The 25,306-nt window shown below is 42.5% G+C and overlaps 1 protein-coding gene across 1 annotated transcript in view; it reads left to right on the top strand.

Annotated features, from left to right (window-relative positions):
• Positions 1-25,306, top strand: part of AFF3 (ALF transcription elongation factor 3) — a 282,997-nt gene that overhangs the window by 213,341 nt on the left and 44,350 nt on the right. Inside the window, exon 10 of the mRNA XM_075716381.1 lies at positions 23,756-23,921. Within this exon, the coding sequence (XP_075572496.1) occupies positions 23,756-23,921 (166 nt within the window). The remainder of the gene's footprint in view (positions 1-23,755; positions 23,922-25,306) is intronic.

The following is a 25,306-nucleotide window of genomic DNA, read 5'->3' as shown; positions in this document are numbered from 1 at the left end:
TCTGCCATTGAGGAAGGGTTCACACTGTTCTAGGTTTCTTGCATTTCAGTGAAAGAAAATGTAAGCGTGATCTTTGAACAGCCTGGGTTTCCTCCCAGAGGAAAACTAGAATGTTTGTGAACTCTGACAGAGGTCTTAGGATGGATGAGCAGTTTCCCACTTAGCTATTTCATATATGCTGGTGTGAAGGTACAGTAGCAGTCCAGTAGGGTCATATAGCTTGGTGTGATCCACCAAATCTCATACAAATGCTTTACCTTGAAAAATATTGCAGCTGAAAGGTTTCAGGCATGTTTGGTAGTAACTCTAGAGAAGTCCTTGGCTAAGAAAGTCTTGGGAAAGACTCACATCCAGAACTTTCTGAGAAAATGATCAGATTCACAAAACTATTTTTGTCTACTCCCCGACACTTATTCCTTTGGCAATGCTTTCATCTTCCTCCCTTATCAGAAAGAATCAGTGCATGCTGGGTGATACATGCAGGCCATCTCATGGCTACCTGAGATTTTGGGCCAAAAAAATACCATCTAAGTCTCCTGAGGACCACCATCTGTACTTGTAACCAAATTCCTATTGAAAAGCCTGTGAAGAGGATATTCTTCCACAGCCCTGCTACAGACCCCCATCAGTCTTAATCCCAGAATCCTGGAGATCCTAGTGGTTGCAAAAGTCTCTTCCCATCCAAGGAATTGTTTCTTTTCTTCGTCCTAAAGAAAAAAACAAAACCAACCAAACAAAAAACCCCAACTCCTTCCTTTCTGTGCAGTGCATTGAAATCTAGATACTGAAGCAAGGCCATATTCAGAGAACTTCTATGCCCTGCAGAGCTTCCAAAGTAAGGACCTGACCCCGCATTCCTGATATACCCAGAAGCCAAATTAAAATTGTTGGGAGTTTTTGGCAAGCAAGGCACATTATACCTAGCTGTAGGGCTTGAGCTGGTTAAAGAGGAATACTTTTTCCATGCATGTGAAAAGTCTTTCATGCCAACATCAGGAGAAAGAGGTATGTTTATACACTTTTCAGCCAATGCTGACAAATTGGCTTTACATGCAAACTTTTTGGTTTACCCAAGTAGTTTGTGGCAGCAGGGAGCATTTTTTCATGGTAAATGTGAAAAGTAAATAGAAAAATGAGAAGTTTCTGGTTTAGTTTGATTGAGAGATTTTTTTTCTGCATGAAATGAAAGCTTAAATCATGTAATTGTTTTTAACATTTTGAGTCCACAGTAATTCTCTTTGTGGTTCTTCAATGGCTCTGATCAGTGCACACTAGCAATGATTCTTACTTTACACTGATTCTAGACTTTGAACTCTGTTTTAAACTTCAGTGACCAGATTTTCACCAGTACAAAATGAAACAGCTTCACTGATTTCAGTAGCATTATCCCAGTTTTCACCCGCCGAGGGTTTGACCTTAGCACTTTGGAAATATTTCCAGCTTTTAAAAATCACAACCCTGCCTATTTGCACTTCCAGAGGTTGCACAAGTGAATTATTTGAAAGGAACGTACCCAGCTTGTGGTTCAGACATCAGGATCCAGTTACGGTTCCACTTCAACTCAGCCTAACTATCTACCAGTCATCCTCCCCTACCCCCCTGACACCCTCACTGGCAACCTGATGAGTAGGGCTGCAGGGAAGGTATTCAGTCTCCCGAACCATTGGAGCTTTTTTGATGCAAACCAAGACCCTGAAGTCTCAAATGGCTCAGTTTCCAAAGCTGCAAGGGTTTTTTTTCTCAGTCAGCATTTCCAGGAGGTCTATCTGGTGACATTTTCTTTACAAATGATCAGAACAAACACTTTCTGCTTTATTTTTCATTATTATTGCTTTCTTTTGGGGTTCTGTTTCATGGGAAAGTTCAGAATTGGAGAGCTTTGTTCCAAACTGGAATGGCATGAAATTTCAAAATCCTCCTCAAAATGGAAGACCTTCCTTCTCTCAAGGACTCTATTTATAGTAGGCTGCCCTTTTTGCAGTCAGAGAGAGGCCAGATCATATTATGACTGTGTGCTCTCATGTGTTTTTAACTTAGATGTAAAATTAGGTCTGGCTTGAAACTAAGTGTAAAGAGTCTAAGTTCAGGCATTACATTTTTATAACCTGAAAATGATATCATTTTGAAAGGCAGAAATAAATAGAAATTACTTAAATTAAATTAGGTATTTTTCCATGGGGTATGATTTAAATGAGACACATTCTATGTTTAATATCGTCTGCAATCTTCTGGCATTTTAGCAAAAAAGAAAATTATTTATTTTAAAGGTAGGTATTTTATACCTAATGAAACTTACTTTGCATACTGATGTATCTTCTGTATTAGATTGCTATAAAGATTTTAAAGGTCTTTTTCATTCTTGACTCAGGCGCATAACTTTCCTTCATGCTGAGGGACTGCCTCTCATACACACATTCACACAGAAGAGAATAGACCCCTCTCTGTGGAAATCTAGCAGCCAAATAATTCACAAATAGCTCTCACTTATTATTTACTGGCACAATCAAGCATAACTGCTCTAAATGAACAAATAGTTTGTCAAATACAAAAACAGGGGAGCAGGGTTAAAGAATCCCATGATTCTGATTTACACAACAGATAAAAATCACCCCAGAAAAGTCAGAGACCTGCCAAGTAAATTTCTTGCTTTGCAATGATCCTTTAAGCAATTTTGATATGCTTTTGTGAGGATCTGCTCTGGCCCTGGTGTCACGGGTACCTGAGGAGGTCTGTGGTGCTTCATACCCGGGCAGGTGATGGCTGCTGGCGGTGCAGGCACTGGCGAGGGGGCAGCTAGAGCCTGGCTCCCAGCAGCCCTGTGGGACTTGGCTTGCCATTCCCATCTTCCTTTTTCTTCATTCCTACAGCCTCTTTAGAGGAAAACCGGACAGAAAGCGTCTATCACAGGCATATTCCTCCACTTGGCCCCAGGTATCCACAATTTTGGCTCTCCATGTTTCCCAGGGGGACCTTGTCCCAGAGCCTCTGTTGCCACTTGCCATCTTGCTTGCCCAATCTGCCCTTTCCCCGTTCTTCAAAACCACCCTGACCCCACCGGGGTGCCTGGAGCCCTCCCTGGGCCCCCCATCTCCCACCAGTCTCCTCCAGCTGCCCCCAGTCGCAGGACCACATAGCAGGAGGCAAGTCCTGCTGGCTTGCAGTGTCATGAGCGAAGCCTGGCAGAGGCTACCCAAGCACCACCCGCTGCTACAAGGTTGACGTGGCCCCCATCGTTGGAAGGGGACAACCTCTCTTCCTGCCATGCAGGAGAAACAGCCGTGGTGGGGGGCCAGCCCGCTGTCTTGTTTTGCAGCCCCGTGGGCACCAGCGTACGCCTTTTGCTGGCACTTGGTGGGACATAGCCGAGCCGGGCAGTGGTGGGGGGCCAGCACTGCCACCCACCCCACCAGGACTGCCCCTGGCTGCCGGCCCCGGAGCCGGGCAGCCATGCCATCCGCCAGACACAGAGGATTACTGCCTGCACCTTGAGTCTTCTCCATTCAGTTCCCTGCAATAACCATCACTCTTCCCTGCTAATAATGCCCTCAAATACTGATTTCCTGAAGCCGCTTCTTTTAAGGTCATGACGTCCCTTTTTCTAAAACTTAATAAGCTTGATAGTGACCATGTGGAGTTAGAGTAGGTTTGTAAATATTTGTATCTTCAATATTATCCCTTTGATAGCAGACACCAGGACAATATTTCGCACATTAAAAGGGCTCTTGGGGAGGATTTAGGAACTCTGGCCAGGCAAAAATAGTTGCCTGAAGGAAGAGGAAAAACCTTGGAGAATTACCAGACTCTTTTTTTAAATTTTGAGATAAATGGACTTTTCAAACTTTGCCCTGAAAAGAGATCTGGTCGTGACCTACTATAAATCTCCTATGGCCATTTAAAACCTCACAGTGCTCTGGTTAAACAGCATTGCACCAGACAAAACCTCCAGGGCATGGGGACATTGCTGCGGTTTTTCCCTTTCAAGCTTGTATATTGTCCCCGTAACATATTGCCGATGTTCACAGGACCAAATGAGACTGTGGCCTTTCTTTAATGTACTCAGAGCTCTTGTGTCGAGAGCCTGTGAGGTCAATAGGAAAACATGGAATGAAATCTCGGCTGAGTGTCGGTCTTTCCCAGGCTTCCTGGCAATTTCCAGCTTCCCACTCTATTGTTTTCACTTAATAAGATAGAGCTTGTCCTCCGCTCAATAAAAAAAAAAATAGCTAAAAGAGCTAAGACTCAGAAAATGACCAGTTTTGTAAAAGCCTGGCAGATTCCCAGTCTGCTGAACCTAATAACAAGCACGCTGATTTTTCCAGTTTGAAACTTTGTGGTGCAAACCCCTCATGCAAACACCTCCCAGGACTTGCAGGAGGAGGTACAGTGTACAGAAAAGAAGAGTGCTGGGCTTCCAACGTGAAAGCTGTAGCCTACAGTTTTGAAATAGGGATGCTGAAAGGTGGAGCTCTCAGAGGAACCTAATTTGGGGCTCCTCCAGCTGTACGATCACCCTCAGCTTTCCTCCTCCTCCTGCTGCTGGAGGCATTCACAGCACAGCACCTCTCTCTGTTTAAGCCGAAGAGGACAACAACAACTGCAAAATTGATTGTGCAAACCCAGAGGACAGTTTGAGAAGACAGCAAAACCTAAACATTCCTCAGAGATTATCACTCTCTAATTGATACAAAGATGTACTGTGACCTCTGGTTCAGCTTCTCTTTTAATATCATTTTCTGTATTAGCATGTTGTCTGCTTGTCAGCTGTCACCAAATTTTAACTTCAGGCTGCTGATATTTTCTGAGTATTGTGTAAAAATATATGTATTTTCCTAAATAATTATAAGGGATTTAATGCTGGTGAAAAGCGCCAGCTTGACACCTGATTATCCAGGAATTTATCCCTTGTGTTGCAAGGATATCTGCCCCCCTCCTGGAGCCATGCATTATCCCCATGCATATTTTTTATCGGTGCAGACAAAGGGCACTGTTAAAGTAGACAAGTGCCTTAGCATTCAATGTAGTTAGCTAATCTGAGCCAACACCACATTATTTTCTAAGAAATGTGTTTTATTCTTTTCTTCCATTTGGTCAAAACATAACATTAACCATTTATTAGTATTACAAGAGCCATGACAAATTTCTGTCATTGGCCACTGTACATTGCTGCCCTCCTCTGCCTGTGTAAGGTCCCCCAGGTTGATTGGACCAGGCAATTACCACAGAGTTGCCCTACCCAAATTATTAGGGTTCTTTTTATGGCCAAAAGTCAGGTATCACTATGGAGCAGCAGTAAATTGGGGATCTGGTTTGAACTGTTCATATATCAGTAATTTACCACATCAGCCTTTTAAATACATTACAGCAAACTCTATGAATACACTCTCTGGTTAAATGAGGGAGTGTATGGCAAATGAATTCCCACTGCCCCACATGGAGAAGACATACGACGTCACAACACACTCCTTGGCTGCTTCGGAGTTGAGCTCCACAGGGATAGAATGCGCCAGTGTTGTGCTGTTGAACTGGGAGGTTAGCTTGAAAGGACTGATAACCACAAACTCCATAACTGCATGGACCCGTGAGTCACTTCTCCAGTTAATCCAAGAGCTGTAAGGATGAAGAAGTGGTGAAACATGTTGGTAGTCTGGCCAATGTAGAAAGGGAAGGTAAGATCTGGAAGGAGAAAAGATGGGCCTCTGTTAAGTTAAGAAATTCTGCACTACTTTTTATTAAGGCCATACCATGCCTGAAAGAATAGATTTTATGATACGGTTTTCAGGTTGTGATAGGCTGCAGTTTGACTGAGTCAAAGCTTAGCTTGTGTGAGTGTTTAGGGCGCTCAAATGCACTATCTGCACCTGTGCTGAAAAAATAATTATCCCCAAAAGTCGCACTTTTCTTTTCTTTCAGAAGTGACACCCAGCTCACATGGCAACTGCAATTCTAAAATTAACAACATATGTTTCCAAAGCTGAGATGTAAACAGGGCTTGCTTAGTTAGGAAGTGATTGCCTTAGGTTTGTCTTGCACCTGGTAAAGAGCTTGTTAAAGGTAGCATAGCAATCTTGAGTGGTTTTTTAGTTTAATTGTTAACTAAGACAGCATTTTAATAGCTTTGTTTTAATCTTGATACCATCTTGGGGGGGGGGTAGACTTATTTGTTCATTTGCAGGGCCACATGGCTGGGAAGTATCTTATTTAAATCACATACATCTTTGGTTGACATGACTTATGTTACAATTGGACTGAATAAGCCAGCCCTGTATACTAAGAATAAGCAAACAAATGTAAAACACCTCACCATATTAGCAGAACCACAACAAGCTAATTAACAATGGACAACACAATCATCAAATGAAAGTCACAATCAAGACCCGAACCAATGAATCAGAGCTTTGAGTTATCAAACAAATACATTCAATGCAGAAGGCAATCAGCTTTGAATTATAAGCTTGACATGAGATGGAGCTACATCCAGTTAGTTTTGCATTAGGAAAAACTGAAGTGAAGCCAGCTCATGTTTTGACCAAGCTCCTCACAAACATTCAAGTCAACGCAAGGCATTGAGTAAGGCAGTCAAAGACTATATTCTTCAGTCCTTGACAGTGGTGCATAGGGGACTGGTGCTGTTGCAGTTCAGCCCAGGGAAGTACACCCATCAGAGCGAACTCATTAGCGATGCACAGTTTAGCATTTCCTTCTCATGTCACGTGATTATCATGTATGATTAGTCTTCTGCTCTTATCCTCTCCTGGCCATCAAACTCGAAGCAGAGGTCACTCTGAAAATCATATGCTGTTGCAGCTTTTAAATTATTGATGCAACATTTATGAAAATACTTTTTGAAGAATTACTAGGTAAGAACTATGAATAACTTTTGGAATTATTCACCAGCAGTAAATGACAGATTTAAGAGTCTGGCATTTGCCGCTAGGCTTGGAAACAATTAATATAGACCTTTTTCCCTTTTTCTTTTTTTGGCCAAACACCTATGCATTTATGCACACGTGAAATAAAAAGGGATCCTTTCCTTAAAGGAAAATAAAGTGTTCTGACTTGTGCTTTCCTCCCAAGGATCTTTATTTCACGTGGTTGCTGGCTGCCAGCACAACACAGCAGAAGCTTAGGCCAACGTAATGACAGAGCTTCAAACTGGCATCTCCTGCTTGGTGATCCAGAGACGTGGCAATGCTTCTCACAGCCCCATCCTTTTTCCTGCTTACTTCACGGCATAGATGGAGCCTGGTTTCCTGGATGTGGTCAAAACAGCCTGGTATCTAGTTTGTAGGTCGCTGATGAATATACCCATGGCCTTGCAGGCAGGAACTACAGGCTGAGGTGTGACACACCAATCTTCCACACAGTCCGTGTCCCAGCGACTAATGACAACCTTCTCCTGCAGAGAAAGCACTTAAAACCCACACTCAGCAGGAGCCACCTCCTCAGGACTAGCTAATAACCTCATCAGCACATAGTCTCTCCATGCCTTTTCTAATAGTAGTCACTTCTTTACCCTAAGTTAGGAAGCTAATACGAATCCGTTCACAGCTTGCCTGATGACTTTTAATCTAAGACCACAGCTGGCCTTTGCACTTTTTATCAGATGAATTCCAATAATCATTAAACAAAGTTTTCTCAGGTCTATTTCAAATCTGGGCCAATGTATCTCACAGCCCTTATTCTTGTGCCACACACTTGCTATGGTGTTTCATTCTGTAAAATCGGTGATGGCAACCTGAATAATTAGTTGTTGCATTTGTAGGGCGTCAGACCTATACTTATTTCCAGTTAGCTATACCACTTTTCTTTGTATCTAGACTCATGCTGTCTAGTCCTGGAGAGCACAGAGCAAGTCTGCAAAGTTTTAGTCCATGAGATCATCCTAGTAATTTGTTACTGCAGGCACTGTCTGTCTAACTTTATTTCCCCATGTTAAATAATTGCAATATTGTTTCTTTAAAACCCTTGACAACAAAAATCAAAACAACCGTAAATAATCCACAGACATATGGAACTGTTTTGAGAAAGAAAGTAAATTGCTGAGACTCCTTAAAAATGGAAATCTACCAAGGAAACCCCAGCAGTCTCTTTGACAATCTGCTCTAAAACTTTTCACTTGCTTTGATGTTGTTTGTAATTTATGCTCCTCAGAGGCTCTTAGATGAAGGAAATCATCTATTTTAATAATGCGAAACCTTCTTCTGGCCACCCGAGATGGGAATTCCTGCTCTGTTTCCTGTGCCTCTCTGACAGGGCCAAAAGGGGAAGGAGGGCTTAAAAATCGAATGGCTGTTAGTGATCAGAGCCGTGGCATCACCTACCATTCTGAAACATCTGCCCAAACATTACTTATCTCTCACTGATGAGGTTACATGTTTAGGAAAGCTGTCTTTTTAAGCTCACTCTCCACAGTAGTGTTATTTCACTGTATTAGTAATTCATAAAGACAGGTTATGTGGTGACGATTATAGTACAAAAGCAATTATTGAAATAGTCCCTTTAATTCAAAATTATTTTAATTACTAGTGATACCTGTCCTTTTTTTTTCCCCCCCTCATTTCTGTTCTAAGTCTCTTCATGATTCAAAAATTGCCACTGGGCTATCACCTTTGGTAATTGCTGTTCTCTGAGCTGAGTGAACAAAGAAAAAATTAAACTGGAGTGTGTCAGGCAGGCAGAATACGAAATATATGTTCCTGCAGGAAAGCTACTCTCCTACTAATTACCCTGCAATTGCCCGGTTCAAAATCTAATTTATGAGCAGCATAGACAGAATGGCCATATTAGGCCATTATTTCATGATGATCTTTTCTACTCTTGATTTCGAAAAGGAAGGATTTTGCAGCTCTCGGTACATTGGCATTGTCAGCAGCTGCTCTGGGCGCTGATGCTAGACAACAGCACTTGAGAGATACTCCCAAAAAAATGTAAAGCAGTCTCCTAACAGCAAGGTTTTATAGAAGGAGGGAGGTGCTGTAAAGTAGTTAAATAAATAAAGCATGACCTGATGGGCTTCCTCAGATACTGCTGACCACATTCAGAAACAGATCCAGAAATGTTTGACGGAGAAAGAAGTTTTCCAGCCTGTGGCTGCTGCTGCACCGTCCACCTGCTGTAAAATACACCAAATGTAGCAAATGAACCTAATAACACCCCCAGAGTCCATTTTACTCTGACAAGCATGGACTAGCCTGCAAAAGGATGGAGCAGTGGGTAAAGCTGCCAACATGTGATATGCAGCTGGCAAGTGGTTTCAGCTGTAGTGCTGTTCCCAAGGCCAAGTCTACACTTCAGTCAAGTTGGGGCAATGACTTATGTAGCCATCTGAGCGAGCTCCAAACACACAATGAGGGACACTCACAGCCACATGGAGCTCAGGAACAATTCAGTGCCCATATAGTTATCCAGCTTCTTGGGTGGGCTTCCTTCCCCACTGAGCTTTGTGTTCCCACAGAGCACCATAGTTTCTGATACCTGAACAAGTCCCACAGGGTGACAGGATGGCTGAGGCTGGAAGGCACCCCGGGGATCATCCAGTCCAAACCCCGCTCAGAGCAGGGTCAGCTAAAGCAGTTGCTGAGGGCTGTGTCCAGTTGGGTCTTGAATATCTCCCAGGATGGAGACAGCTTCTCTGAGCAACCTGTTCCAGTGTTTGACCATCCTCACAGCAATAAAAGGTTTTTGTTATGTTTAAAGGGAACTTCCTGTATTTCAATTTGTGCCCATTGCATCTTGTCCTGTCACTGGGCACCACTGAGAAGAGCCTGGCTCCGTCTTCTTTACTCTCTCCACTCTGGTATTTATGCCTCCCAGTTCTCTCAGCCTCTCCTCATGTGAAGGATATTCCAATCCCTTACTCATCTTCATGGCACTTTGCTGGGGTTGCTCCATGTCTCTTTTGTACTGGGAAGCACAGACCTGGATCCAGTACTTCAGATGTGTCTCACGAGGACTGAGTAGAGAGGAAGGATCACCTCCCTTCCCTGCTGGCAACACTCTTCCTACTGCAGCTTAGGGTGCTGTTGGCTGCCTTTGCCATGAGGGAGCGTTGCTAGCTCATGGTAAACTTGGTGTCCATCAGGACCTTCAGGGCTTTGTCTGCAAAGCTGCTTTCCAGACACTTGATCCCCTTTGCTTATATTGGTGCATGGAGTCTCGACCAAGTCTTCCCAAGCCTGGGCCACAGAAGTCCAAAAATTACATCTAGTGTTGCAGGGAGGCAACAGATCTTCTGGGCAGAAAATCTACATCATTCACCTACTGTACACATTTCAGTCACCAGCCCCACAGACCACAGAAAAACTGTCTCTGCAAGCTTCCTCTCCTTCCCGCCGCCTACAATTCTTCTCCATCCCTTTTTTTTGCCTGCCTTATGTCCTAGTTCTTCATCCACAGGTTTTTTCATCATTAAAACCTTTCCAGTTAAGAGAAATGAATGCTTATGTTTAAACTACCATTATGGTTTGCGGTCAACATCCCTATAAAGCTAATTTTGGTAGGAAAGTTTGTACCTTTTATTGATTCTGGTTGTCTACAGACCCAGGGAGATAGCAATGTTTTGTTTTACATTTGGGCTGCTTTGGAAGGGTTTCTTCACAACTGTGAGGTGACAAAGTTAAGATGGGATTCAGGTACCTTAACACAGGCATCTGAAGTCACTTGAGAAGCAGTAAGATATGTAAGACATCTTTAGGGCCTGACAGATTCATAGGGCAAAGGTAGCTAAAGACTGCTGGGATAGAGCACAGGCACTGGACAGTGGCATAGAGGCAAATAAATGTTATCTCTATCCTTTTTTTTTTTTTTAAAGAGGCAAGGTAATGCAAGGGGAAAAGGGAAAGATAAGGGGAAAAGGGAGAGGCAAAGGGACAGCAAAAAAGTGAAAGAGGAAAGGCCAAGTGCAAAGGCAAAGGGGAAGACTATCTTGCTGATTCTGGATGTGACATGCAAGCCTCGGGGAGTCAACTGTCTGAAAGTTCAGTGCCTCTGAGCTGTACACAAAGCCTCTCAACGTCTTTTCTTGTTGCAATCTAAGTCCATAAGAAAGTGCTTGCCCCTTCCCTGAGAAAGCATTTGGTTATGTTGCTTGGGAGTTTCACTCCTAAGTATTGCCTTTCAGTTCCCTGCGCAGAATGTGAACAGAGTGCTCTTAGGAATGGGAGATGCCTGCCCTGATTCATTCTTCTGAGGTTTTGTTTTTTCTTTGCCTCTGAGGAATTGGCTATTTTTAATGACTTTTATGATTAATAAAACTGTCTGAAGGCCTGCTGGGGTCTTCAAGCTGGTTATCAACAAAGTCATCTAGCCCTTTCCCCTAGTGTCTAAGCTAATGGCAAAGACCCAACACCTGATCTTTCTCCCCAAGCTGAGGCCAGTCTAGCAGGGTTTAGAGCCACATCAGGGTGGTAAAAAAATCCCAAAGAGTTACTTTCTTGCTGCACTGACTATGGAAAACTACTCTCCAGGAAACCTATCTGTCCATCTCATTTTCTCTGCAGAGCTCTTGTGCAGCATCTTCCGCTTTCCCCCAGCTGTTTCCCAGCTGAAGCAGGTGACCTGATACACTTTTAAAGAAATACTGAATGTATATCCTCACAGCTGGGCACTGAACTCCTAGCAGCAACACATGTTGACTCCTACACCTTTAACAGTCTCCCTGCTGGATCACACTGCTAGATGTAAATTCATGCTCTGAAGAGGCCCACCACTTCGTGCAGCACATCCTAGACCATGTGGGACCTCAGGCAGGCAGAGGAATATTTGAGATACTACAGTAAGACCAGAGTGCCAGAAGGGGACTATTAGCCTGCGGGCAGAGAGAGGAAGAAGGCACCACAGCTTGTTGTGGCACTGGGAGGGAGAAGCAGCACTGATGAGCAATATTTCTCCCTGCTCCCGTGCCCTCTCCCCACTGTCATGTGTGTATTTCCTTTCTGCCTCCCTGGGAGAGGCAGGGAGAACAAAAGATATATTGAAGAATAGGCAAAGGGACCTAGGCATGCCTTAGTGATAATGTAGTATCATAAGAAACCTAAAAAGATGCATGGCAGTTAATGAACAGCAAAACATGAGATATGGATTGAAAGGTATATTGGAAGATATAAGTTTAACTACATCAGGACACAGCATGGTGTAAGACCGATTTTTTTTATTAAAATGTCATACAGTTCTAGTGCTTTTCCTACTAGTTGGTAGCACATTTCACAGAAATAAAGGATTGATAACATCCTGCAGGAGGGTGCAGCTGGGGAGCCACTGAGTCCAGACACATTGGTACCACTTTCTAGATTAATAAAGCAAATAAAATTATATTTGTTTTGTAATTTATTTCTGCCTCCCCTCATCATCTGTGTGTGCATGAACAAACCTCAAGTTCGCTTTCCAGTGATGACATCTAACAAAAGGATGCAATTCACATTTGATTTTTCCTTTGGATTCTAAAGGGCAATTTATGTAACTTTTTCTTAACATAGATTTATCTGTTTGTGCTTATCGTATTTATTCATTGTTTTTCACAGGCCACTTTAATACATTATAACTGAGGAAGACACAGCAAAGGTTGCTAGTGGGGGCTACTCTCTATTTTAAAATCCTTCATCAAGTACCTGCATACTGTGTTGCTGGGTTACAGTGGGTCAGATCCTGACACCCTCACTAGACAGACTATTCTGACTTCATGAGCACTTCTGGGCACTCCAAGCCAAGCTGTAATGTGCAATGCTACTAAGCCAGAATAAGGGGTCAAGAATCTGAGCCTGGTCAGAATGAGAGAAGTTTTTTTCCCAGTGGCTCAGACCCCTGAAAACCAAAGGCTGGACCACAGGCAAATATTCAACAGCTGAGAATTGGTTTTAAACACCCTTTATTTTGAGCTAGTCTGTCAATAATAGGTGAACATATATCCTGGGCAACTCTTTCTAAAAACATGTTAAAATAATTTTGCATGTTGCTGGAAAACAGGCTGTACCTACATCAGAAAGGAGAACAGAAGAACCTTTTACAAGTCTTCAAATAATCTCAAACTAATTAGCTTTTAACATCCTCTCTGCTACAGTTCTGGGCTTTATTAGCTGTTCTGCTTGCCATTCCTGAGTCTGCCTAATGTCTTCTGTAGAACAACTATGCATTTTTTTCCAGGCATTTGTCATTTCTTGAAACATATAAAAGAGAGCACTTGGATTCAACTAACAGACCATCTAAATGCTGCTCTGCATAGGGAGTGATATATGCTGACAAGGAGTAGAAGTCAAATTTTCTTTATATGGTTCTTTATGGTGAGCAAACCTACTTAAAACAAGCTCCTTCTCAAGGCAGCATATTGATTAGAGCTGACGGGCCGAAAAGACCTTTGGGAGACAACAGAATATGGCTTGAGTCAAAGAGTAACACTAAAGCTGGCAGCAGCAACATTAAGAGTCAGTAAAACCTGAGAGAGTTTGTCTCACGCTGAAATTTATTGCACCCATTTGGACAGCCATTATGGTAGTTAGTAATTTTATCTGCACAAGTTCATCTGTATTTGGACTCTGAGAGCTTAGCGAGAGGTCTTGCAAGACAGAACCATACCCAGGGCCTTGCTGACTGAGGCAAAAGACTGCCGTGCCAAAGCGAGGTACAACCATGTCTGAAAATTGTAAAAGTCTGTCCATTTAGATGGCCAGCCACAACGTGAGTTATGTTAACAGCAACTCTGAAATAAGGTGATGGTAGGCCAAAGCAGACGAGGATTTTTCTTGTGTGCACTGCCGTGGTTGTCTTCTGTGGCTTGATGAAGCTGTCACTCACAAGCAAAAATTGCTGTTTTCTTGCACAGAAGTACAACTATACTTCATGCTTTAGGAAATAAATGAGACAAGAAAAGCAACACCCAGGTTAATTACCAGGGAACTGGTATCAAATTCGCCTGATGAGACATTTTGAAGACAGTGGATTAATGCCACTCTGCAGAACATTTTGCATTGCTCCTTTGCCTAACCTAGTTTCTGAAACTACCATGACTGATATTCCACATCTTCACTGATGATCTGTTACAGTGCTTAATTACCATTATCTTTGCAACATCTCTCCCAGCAGGTTGAAGCCTATCCCACCATAGACCAAGCCACTGGAATCACCTTCAGAATGTTTAGTGGAGGATCTATTCCTGAGATGGGTGGTACTGTTATCATTGAATCTGGCAGGGGAACAGCTTTTAATAGTGCTCTAATGAAACAGTGGAGTACTGAGTTGGTAGTGGATATAGGTCTTCATATTGCATACCACCCCCAGTCTTTAGGACAAGTGGAGAGAGTTGACGCTGAACACTGAAAGGGAAATTATAAAGAGGAATCTGAACTAAACCTCCCCTGCTTCCCATTCAGATCAAAATGCACATGGTGTTGGGCATGCCAGGCATACTGTTTAAGCGACCCTTAAGATCCTAGATTCTCTCTAGTCTATCTAGAGAGGTAGGAATCTCCAGAAGGCATTTTTGGGTGATGAAGTTAAGCAGTCGTTGGTCCCCTTGTAAATTAAGGTCAGAAAAACTGTATGCCTACAAACCCAGTATCCTATACCCCACTGGCCAGCTATATCAAGATCTGACCAAGAGGGTCCAATTCCACCTTGATTTAACTCAGCTACATTATTTTTTAGTCACTTTTTAAGCTCTGCACAATAAGTGAAGTCCTGACTGTACGAGTCACATGACTTATTTGTTCACAAAGTCATAAAATTGGCTTGGTTGAGGTCTTGAGGTGACCTCTTGGCAGCTGACTTACAAACAGTCCTTAGTCCTTGTCACTCTTTACACTCGGCATCTCCATTCACCCCTCACTAAATTAGTGCCTTTCTTCCTGTTTTCATTGACTTCAGGTGTAACTTCCTGATTTCTTATTTTGCTGAAGCACAAAGATCTCCCCTCCTACTGTCATATGTAACATCAAGATTTTGTGAAAAAAGAATGCCTGTGGACCTCTCCCTCTCTCTTGAAGGGCCATCAGTCCAGAAGTCGTTCTGCAGATGGTAGAATTCAGCATCTCAGGTGCTTCCCTGTGACCAAAAGAACTTGTGCAGAGCCTCATGACATCTTTAACATTAGCCCACTTCAATGAAACCTTGTGACAGCTGAGCCCTGAGCTTCTATTCCGTATCTGGCTTATCATGCAAACCAATGAAATGCAGGCATGTTTTTAACTCATGTAATGGGAAGTGGAACAGAGCTCATCTCTAGTGATATTTGCCTTCTTCAGTGAACCTAAGTAATATGATCTTCCTTGGGCAAATGAACTTATGTTCTCTGGAGACCATTAGCAATTGTATGCAGCAACTCCTGATGCTGCCAGGAAAGGAACTTCCTCAAAGTGAGGAGGGGAGGAGAGACAGGTGGAAAAGCAGAAAGATTGGAAAGCAGCAGTGTCCAGAAGAATGCACTTGGTTATTACAAGGAGCAAATGAGTGCCAGAAAGACATCCAAAGCTTCACTATTACTGGATGTGGAAAAACTATGTCTGACCACAGTCTCAGCCACTAGTACCATATATCTACAAGTGCTCAAAGTAGTCCTTTTTCCTTCTTGCAAATTCTGTCTAGCTTTCTTACCCCTTCCCTGGGCCTTTTGATCTGATGTGAGGGCTAGATTTCTAGAGGAGAAGAGGAAAGGGTATATCTCCCAAGAGAGTAACGCTGCTTCTGGAGTATGGTTGTCACTCTTAGCCACCATGAAGGAGAACCTTCACACATCGAGGGCATTAATGGTCAAAAAAAGTGTGTGTGTCTACATTCCCTTTCGGATGTGTAATGCAAAGACACTGTGTCTGATTTCCACCCAGCTGCAGAAGCTGGCCTCGACCAGACAACAGAGGGGATCTCAAAAAGAAAGTGCCTAACATGACTAAACTGGTGAAGAAAAGAGAGAAAAATAAAACTACATATGAAGGAAAACATACAAAAGCCGTTACCCTTGGTCTCAGGGGGAAAACAAAAGCGGTGTTTTCTGACTGAATCTTCTCAACAACTTCATCCACTTATAATTTATTTCTGCCCCCTGCTCCTCCCTCCCCCAAAAAGTCTCTGTAGAAATGGTTTCCTGATTTCACACTGGAGGCAGGAGGATGTCTGTTCATGGACTATTCTCAAAGCTGTTCATCATTCTTCAGGCCATTGGTCCAAGGGCATGTTCCAAGGACCATATAGGACACATAGGCTGTGCCTGTCACGTTTTCTTTTTAAGTCACCGTACTTGGAGCCATTAAGAGACTAATTACACTACCAAGGTAAAAAGAGTCTGTCACTCCTCCCTACTAAAGAGTTAACTTTCCTGGACCAGGAAATCTCTCTGCTCATATTCAGCTGATGCAAGGTCAACAACAAACACACCGAAGAAGTCAGAGTTGCTTTATTTTTCTTGTGAGCAAGTCAAATAAAACACTGCTGATGCTCCATTTATCTGGAGCGACAAGCAAACACTTGGCAGTGGTGGAAAGCATACACTGGAATCTGGCACCAGGCTCCTAGCACAGCTGTCAGCCTGCTGACTAATCACTTCATCCCCATGCTAATGCTGCTCCAGGTCTGTTGGACCCTTTCATCTCAGATACCCCCGGCACACGCTCCTCCTGATAGAGCTATTTATACAGAGATGTCACTCTTAATTGTTATGTAGCACTTTATTTTAGGAGAGCTTTTTTAGCCAAGGTTTTTTTCAGTGGTCTTCTCTTTCCTACCATATTCCTTCAAGGTGGGAGCTGTGATTCTGCTGTTTCCAGTATCAACCAGGCCTTAGGTAGATACCCGCCACCAGACTGAATTTTCTTGAGGGTTTTTTGTAAGTGGGTGTGCATGAGCTTCATAGCTTGTTTTTCTAAGCAGGCTTTCCTATCAATCTGTTTTTCTTTGGTGACTATTCTGGCAATTAAGCTGCAATCACACAGGGCACACCTGACTCTCTGAAGAGACCTGATTTACCTTAGGTTTGCACTATCGGATGATACTTGTAGTCTTGTCAGCACAAACTATTTAAGCAGCTTCCAAGGACAGTGTTAAAATATAGGTGGAGTCTATGAACTCTGTTCTTGGCAGCTGTGCTTTATTAGTTGTGCTGTGCAAAGGTGGTGCGGCTAAGGTAATGCAGTGCTTTCACAGAAGCATTATATATTGTGACAAGCCGAACAACCTCCAGCACTCTCACTCATCATGACTCCCATTTCATACCTCATCCATTATAGGAATGAGGTATGAAAACATTTCTCTGTTTCCTAAAGATATTAACAGACTCCTGGGAAATCGTTTACCTGGAGAAAGGGAAGTGCCCGGCCTCATTTTTTTGTGTTCACGCCTGAAGAGCAGACCATGGCAGGGCTAGCTGCTTTTTCTTGTTAGTGAATGATATGTTTTGATGATCGGTAACTGTAAAGAACTCAGACAGTTAATTGGTTTCATGCTCTCGGTTAGCAAAGGTAGAAAAACATAAATTTGTGTCACTTCCGTACTGTGTTCAAAACAAAGATATCCAAGTGCTTTTTAAAGAATAACAAAGGACGTCTTCTAACACACTGGAGGTAGGCAAGTCTGGTCATCCCTGTGTATGACTAGGATGGTGACCAGAGCCCTGGAAGGGTCGACTGATTTTGTCATTCAGACTCAATATGGTAGATCTAAAACTAGAGCAGAGGCCCCTTATACTTGCATTTGTATGTTAAGTACAGAACCAGCCTTCATATTTTAAACCATGGAGGTATCTGGCTGTCCTCAAACAGGTGCATATTCTAGAGTTTATGGTATCATATCCCTTTTCTCAGCATGATTTTGGCCTGAAACGAATGGACAACATCCACATTCATTCTGTAGGCTATCTTTATGGTGCTATTTCTTGGCATTCTACAGTTGCCTCAGAAAATATCCCCATATGTTCTTTTAACATTGGGATGGCCTGATCTGCAAGTCCAGGTAGACCCCCATGGTAAGCACGCTTCCAATGTCTTCACTGAAACAGAATTTGAAAAATACACAGGGGCAGCAGCAAGAAGTGGGCATTTCCATTGCTCTGTGATTCATTCACAATTATCAACACAGGAATTCCCTACTGTGTGCATGGAAGATGTGCAATACCTTCAGTGCCAGGCAGCAGAGATAATTATACAGATCTTGGCACGATGTTCTTAGTTTGTGCTTTGAGGAAGCACCATGTGGAATTTGCTTCTTGCAACAAAGGGATAAAGAGTTTTCCGTAAAAGACCTTTGTTGGGTTTTAGGTTGGCTTCAAGGGAAGAAGGAAGTGGTGTTTCAGATACTTTAATCTGGAATAAAAACAGAGACTCTGCCAGCAAAGCTCCTTTAAACCATGGAATATGTTTTCATCACTGAGTTTGAAATACCATTTCAGAGTCTTGGTCAGATTTACTGTTTGATTTAAATCAGTGTAGCCTAATTGAAGTCAATGGAGCTGTGACTGTTTATACCAGCCAAGGGACTGGTGTCTCTTTCAGAGTATTGTTTTCCCACAATTGGCCTTGATCTTCCAGACAGTGATAGATTTTCTGGGTATTTCAAATACTGCAAGCATTCATACAGCCTTTCTTAGGATTTTCTCGAACAATTGTGACATCTGCAAATTCAGATCACCTTCTCCATGTTTACCTCTCAATGTTGACAATGTGATCCTTAATAGTGTCATTTGTTTATTCAAGTCAGCTCTTCACACTAATTGTTGCATTCCTCTTTCCTATGGGGAGTCGGGGCCACTTGGTAGTTGCACAGTGCTTAGTGGATGGTGCTGTAGGGTGAGATTTAGAAGAAAAATAGTTTAGATGATCACAGCTATGCAGATGACACTGGTTAAATACTGTCCCATCTCCAGACATGAAAACAAATACAGAAGATAGTGTCTGATAGTGTTACTGAGCTTTTTGATAAGAAGGCTCTGGATACAATTCTTGCAAAGTGAAGTTACACAGACCGACTGGACTCCAAAATATGAAGCATGAGCATTTGTGTAGTCTTTGTTGTGGCCGGAAAAGTACTTCAGAGGCTCACTCTGATATGTTTTCTTGGCACAGTCTTTTCTTCAAGGCCTGATTCTCCCTTGCTTTGCATTCTTGGTTATCATTCATACCTGTGTAAAGTAGGTATAAAGTGCCTTCATATTGTAATGCAGTGAAGAATTGGGATCACAAATTCTTCAGCATAGGAGGGATTTTTCTCTTTTGAATCCATTTAGTGTTGTTACCAAATACTTGCAGTTCAGTAAAGAATTGCATCTGTTTTACTTGTACCTTGATCAGGCATGCATGCTGTCTGTCTTCAAAACACTGAGACTGAATTCCTGCAAGGCAGCATATGCTTAGCTGCCCAGGAACTTCTTGTGGCCAGTGCTGAACGCCATGATTTATTATCATGGAAAGCAGTGCAGCTGTAAGCAGCAGCTTAATATGGAGCATAGAGTAGGACCCAGATCCAGCGTGATTAACCTCAAGAGGTCTCCTGAGGGCCACTGAAGCAATCTGATTTGGGAATCTCTCTCCGCTGACTGAATAGCAAACGTTTGCACCTTCCTGCACAAATGTTTAAACCACCTTGGTGCTGTTCAAAGGCTGGCCGTGGCCATGTAGTCTGATGAAGCTAATAACTGGTCCCACCACAACTAACCTCTCAGGCTTCTCCAGGGATTGAGATGGCTCCGCCTCTCAACTTGGATCACAAATTAGTTTGAGTGGGGAAGAAATACTAATCTCCCCAAATCACTGTGTTTCAGAACCTGCACATCTGAGAAAAATTGAGGCTACAAGGTATCTAGCAGTTTTTCAGAGAAGGGTGACTTGCCCACTAGGCAGTGCAGGAAAATAGGTTGTTAGAGACTTGCACGGTGTTTAGGTGCCCAAGTCCCATGTAGCCAGGGTGATGGAAGATACCTGATCAGAAACTTCAGATGGTGTGTTGGTTATTAAGTGATCTTATGACTGAACTGCTGGCAACTTTACAAGGTATTTACTCTCTCTCTTAAGTCAGGGAGTGCATGTTCTTATCAAGGGCTTTAAAGAAAAGTGGTTCTTACGCAAATTGTTGTTTAATTGCTTAAAATAAAAATATCATTTCTATGATGTAGTAATTAATTTTGGGGCATAAGCCAGGAGCAAAATATGCATGAATGTTATGTGCCACAGTCATTAAAATGTAAATCGGTCTTTTATTTTGACTGCATGATGTTGCTTACATACTTTAGAAAGAACAGTCCAAAATGGAAGTTGACGAATTAAAATAGTGGTTGGTTTTTAATAAGAATGCATGAAGAAACATGTAACTTTTCACCCTCGTCCCTATAATATAATGAAGATCCTTGTAAGAATATGCTATATTTAACAATGGAAAAGGTAGAAAGGGGACAGGAGACTTCAACAGTATCAACATAAATGAGAAAATATTGTAATTTTAAATTTTTGTAGTATATTGGCTACCATTAGAGCAGCAAACATAGATTTCCAGATGTTTGTGAAGAGTCCAACAGTTATATTTTATATCTATGGATGTAGTAACAATTTCTATTTAGCAGCCTAGAAAAACATTTCATGTCACAACAGGAAAGAAATATTACTGTGGGGTTTTTTTCTCCCTCATCCCCTATATAGCAATTCTGAATACTTCAGTCCATGCCAAACAAAAATGATGGTTTAAAAATTAAAACCAGAGTCACTAGGGGCAGGACATAAATGTGCAGATGTTTTGTGATGTTGAAAAACTTTTCAGGCAACAGTCACAATGCTGTTGTGGAGAGAACTGGAAATCCATCAGAGTCGGACACTGTCAAAAGCATTCCCTAAGCTACACTGTCAGAAAAGGCAGTTACCTTTTGATATTCCCTTAAGAAAAAAAAAGAAGGAAAAAAAATCAAAACCAGAAAACTTACTCACAATGGCCTTTATATAGCTCTCACTATTTTATTAGCAAGGGATTGACTGTAATCTGTTAATATAAGTGAGCAACTTATATCTAGAGTTTACTGGGCAACCTGTACAAGTGGAAAACTGCCTTGTCCCAAAGCAGTGCACAAAACATCAATTTTCCTTCTCGGGGAAGGAGAATTTTTACAAGCTTATAAGCTGTTTCTGTTTCAGGCACCTCTATGCCTTAATGCTGTTATACAAATGGCTGCCTGAAAATCTTGTGTTTACCACACCTACCTGGCTAGACAAAGAGACATCATGAATAACAACAAAAATAGCAGAGGGCAAGTTTTTAAAGGCACTCATTGTAATTGGTACGTTTAATGCCGGTGCATGATGACAGACCTCTTGCCTCCCACGAGCTGGCAGGCACTTCTGCGAACATGCGTGTAGCGCTGAGCCGTCCTGCCAGAGCATGAGCTTTTACTGTTGCCTCCCTCTACCGCCTGATGGTTACAAGGATGGAAATAAAGGTCAAAAATATAAATGGGTGTCAGTTCCTCCCTCTCCTGTTTATTTTACTTGCTTTAATTAGTAAGGTGAGATCACAGGTGAGGTTTTCTGCACTGCCTGGCCCCGCTGTGCCTTGAAGGGTGCAGAGAGCTCTCCAACGATTCCCCAAGCAACCGGAAACCCTCTGGAGCAAGAAAGTCAGGGGCAGCTGTGCCTCTTCCTAGCAAAAAGCAAGGGGGATGCTCTAAGTAAATGCGACGTGGTGGGAGTACTGGCTTGTGCAAGACAGGTGTTCAGAGGGAAAAGGTTGGCATCTGTTAGGGGAGGCGGGGACAGGGCCAGGAAGTGTGCGGCCGTGGGGAATCGTGGAGTTGAAACTGCATCTCTGATGGCCTGGCCTCTTTTCAAAGCCCCAGAAACTGCCTGTCATATGTGGCTTGTGCCAGGTGTCAGGTACCAGTTTTCCAGAATGAAATGCACCATTAGCAGGTAAAGACAATTCATTAGGTGCAACATAGCAGAACTGTAATTAATTATTAGATATTATTTCTCACAAAATGCGTCTCCAAGACCACATTGCATTAGCCACAATATTGGACTGATGGAGCATAAACAAGGGTAATGATAAACACTGGTGAATGGAGTTGGGAAGAGATGGTTATTAGGGTACCAGTGTGTTTCATGTGGGGTTTATTTAACAGTCTCATTAATGATCTGGAAAAGGAAGTGAATAACCATTTAATTAAGTTTGCATTCGATACTAAATTAGAAGTTGCTGCAGACACCTCCGCAGGCAGAGAAATAAATCAAAAGGAGCTAGAAGCATGTGCGGTAAAGAAGAAAATGAGATCTGGTATGAAGAAAAAAAGCAAGCTAATCTCTCTGGTAGCAAATAATCTAAAATGTAGCTATCAGTGGAGGAATTCTGGAGAAAGCAGTGTTGAAAGAGATGTAGGAGTGTTAATGGACTATATATTCCATCACAGCTGGGGTATATGTTTACAGAAGCAACGCATCAAGGAGCAGGAAGGTAATAGCCCTTCATTGTAGGGCTCTAGTGAGAACCCATCTATAATGCTGCACTCTGTTTTGGGCATCCTGTTATCAGAGAGATATAGACAAATTGGAATGAGTTCAGAAAAGAGCCATAAAAATGATCCCATATCCCTGGAGATAATGACTTATGAAGAAAGATCAGAAGAAGTAAATGTGTAAGGCCTTGTCTGAAAGATGACTGAAGTAGGGCAGGAAAACAGTCTGCAAATATGTGAAAGCAAAAAGGGAGGAGAATAATTTATCATAGTAACTATTAGTAATAGGATGAAATAATAAGTAACAACAATAAATTTAAAAAGGGCAACTTCAGGTTGAATGCAGGGAGAAATTTCTGACAGTGGAATTTGGGTTAGTTTGCAGAGTAGTTTCCCAGGGGTAAAAGTAAAAGCTGCATTCAAGTCATTTAAAATCAAATTGGACAACTCACTAGAAAATGCACCTTGCTATAGGGAACAATCTTCCATTGCCTGGGGAATAAGCTGGATGACTTAATAGGACATTTCACACTCAAGTCTTTATGACTGTGATATTTTTAATATGCATGGTCAACTGTTTCAGGAAAGTATACATTTCTTCTGCTGTCAGGCCTGATAATACAAACACTTGCATGCAAACATAACTTTTAAGAAGGCAAGTAGCTCTGCTGACAGCACTGCACTGCTGATGTGCAAAAACGCAAGCCTGAGCTCTTCAAGTTTTTGCAGGATCAGAGTCTTAGATCTTGCAGTTGTCAATATCAGGATGGTATACACAGGTAACCACATCACTTGCGGGTAGGTGAAGAAGCGTGCAGAACAAAAGATGGGGGTCGGAAGCTCCAGTGAGGATGTATTATTATTGTTATTATTATCATTATTGCTATTACTACTTATAAATGACTGGTATTGTGGAGTTCAACTCTGTTTCTTAACTGTTCACTTTTTTCATCTCCTGCTTTCCCCTCTGTGCAGAGTGTGCATTAGACAGTGGAAGACTGCTTTCGGTACTCTGGTTTTTAAAGTTTGACATTTTTAATATATCCTAAAATGTCTGTTGAATGAGAAAAGAGACAAGCTGAAGTGAAGACTTGACCCTTCCTCAGATGAAGAAGAGATGGCAAAGGCTATGGATTTAAATGGCTATGAGGGTAACCCCGTATTTTCTCCCCAATTATAGAAGTGCAATGTTGAACTCATTTCACCCACCATTTGTTAGCAGCAGAGACAAACTGACAGGCATTCCGATAGGTATGCTCCCTCAAAACACCATGATTTTTACATGTGGTTTTTTTATGTTCTTGTTTTCTTCTCTTCCCTCCCTGCTCCCCACTGGGCTGTGTGTGGGGCTGGCAGCCTGGTGGTGCCGCAGTCCAACGCCCGAGCCTCGGGACTCTCCAGCAAGGGGTCGAGCAGCAGCAGCTCCAGTGAATCCGAGACCAGCTCAGAGTCCGACTCAGAGAGTGAAAGTAGCTCCAGCGAGAGTGACGGCAGCAAGCCCTCTCATTACTCCAGCCCAGAGGTAAGGCCTTCTACTCTTTGTGATTTAGGGAGGCAATCCATTATTACACCCACTCAGACCTTTTTCCAGCCAAGCCGACACAAGGAGGCTGTGGGGAGATGTACCAGAAAAATGGAAGAGAAAGGCCCAGGGATCCTCCTCCTGGCATACTGTGAAATGCAGGTGGCAGGGGATCCTGGGGCAGATTAAAGCATTTGAAACAAAAATGAAGAAAGAAATAACCCTGTGGTATTTTCCTCAAATTGGAAATGAGTGGAGTGCCTTGCAAAGCTCACAGCTTGCTTGCAGTTTCATGCAACTCTGCCTCCATAGCAATGGCTTGCTTAGTGCGTAAGTCCTGATGTGGGCCCCCAGCACTGCAAAGGAACTAAAGGCTTCTCTACACAGGGAAGCTATTATAAAATCAGTTCGAGGGTGGATTTTTAAAGCAAAACAGTTGTTTTTCACTCACGCACTTCCCTCACCTCACTCTCTAAGTGAATTATTCTCTGTTACTGCTGCCTTTGTGTGATTTATTTTAAGCCACCTCCAAAATGAACTAAACTGAATTACTCATGGTGCAAAACATTAAGCCCAAACTTGTCATCTGGAAAGCTAGTACTGAAAATTTCCACACATAGACAAGCCCTAGCCAAATTACAATTAAGCTGCCAGTGCTATGCCACCTTCTGCTTTCACCTCTGCAGAGCGCTCAACAGACACGACAAGGCTGCTTTCTCTGCTCTGCTTTTCTACCAGGATTGACTTTTTCACATGTTTTGGTCAATACACAACTTTAGTATAAAACCATTAGCTCCACAGCCACATCACACACATTAATGTATGTAAAAGTATTCAAAAATCTAGCGGCAAGATTGTAAATACACATGAAATACAGTCAGCGTATTTTCCTACTCCACATAAAGCATCCAGTCACCAGACTCCTCCCCCCAAAACTATGCCTCACCTATTCTCTCACCCCGAAAAATTATACTGAATAACCAGCAAGCCTTTCCTCATCTTTTGCTCAGTTCTTTGGGGCTATGTTTCCTATCAGGCAAAATGCAGCACTCACAGAAACATCCTTAATACATTTTTCTCAGGTTCTGTCACTTTTGTTCCTCATTTAACACTTATCTTCCTTTCTGTCTTTCCTTCACAGTACTTTCAGGTCCATTTCCAGTTAATTTTCCTCTCACTTTGTCCCGTTCCTAAATCTCCCTCTCTGGTTTTCTCTCCTTTCGTCTCTATTCTCTTCCTTCCAGTCTCTCTTTCCTGTTCCCCTCCCTGCGCTACCCCATGTCTTATTTCCCATTCTGAGCTCTCTCATCCGACCCGTTAAGACCTTGTTCTCTCTCTGCCTAGTTCCCTGCTGGAATTAGTGCAGAGATCTCCCGCTCAGTCTC

The sequence above is a fragment of the Pelecanus crispus genome, chromosome 1, assembly GCF_030463565.1.
Source record: "Pelecanus crispus isolate bPelCri1 chromosome 1, bPelCri1.pri, whole genome shotgun sequence".
Taxonomy (NCBI): Eukaryota; Metazoa; Chordata; class Aves; order Pelecaniformes; family Pelecanidae; genus Pelecanus; species Pelecanus crispus.
The sequence above is the reverse complement of the archived record's forward strand: the minus strand, read 5'-3'. Positions and strand labels throughout refer to the sequence as shown.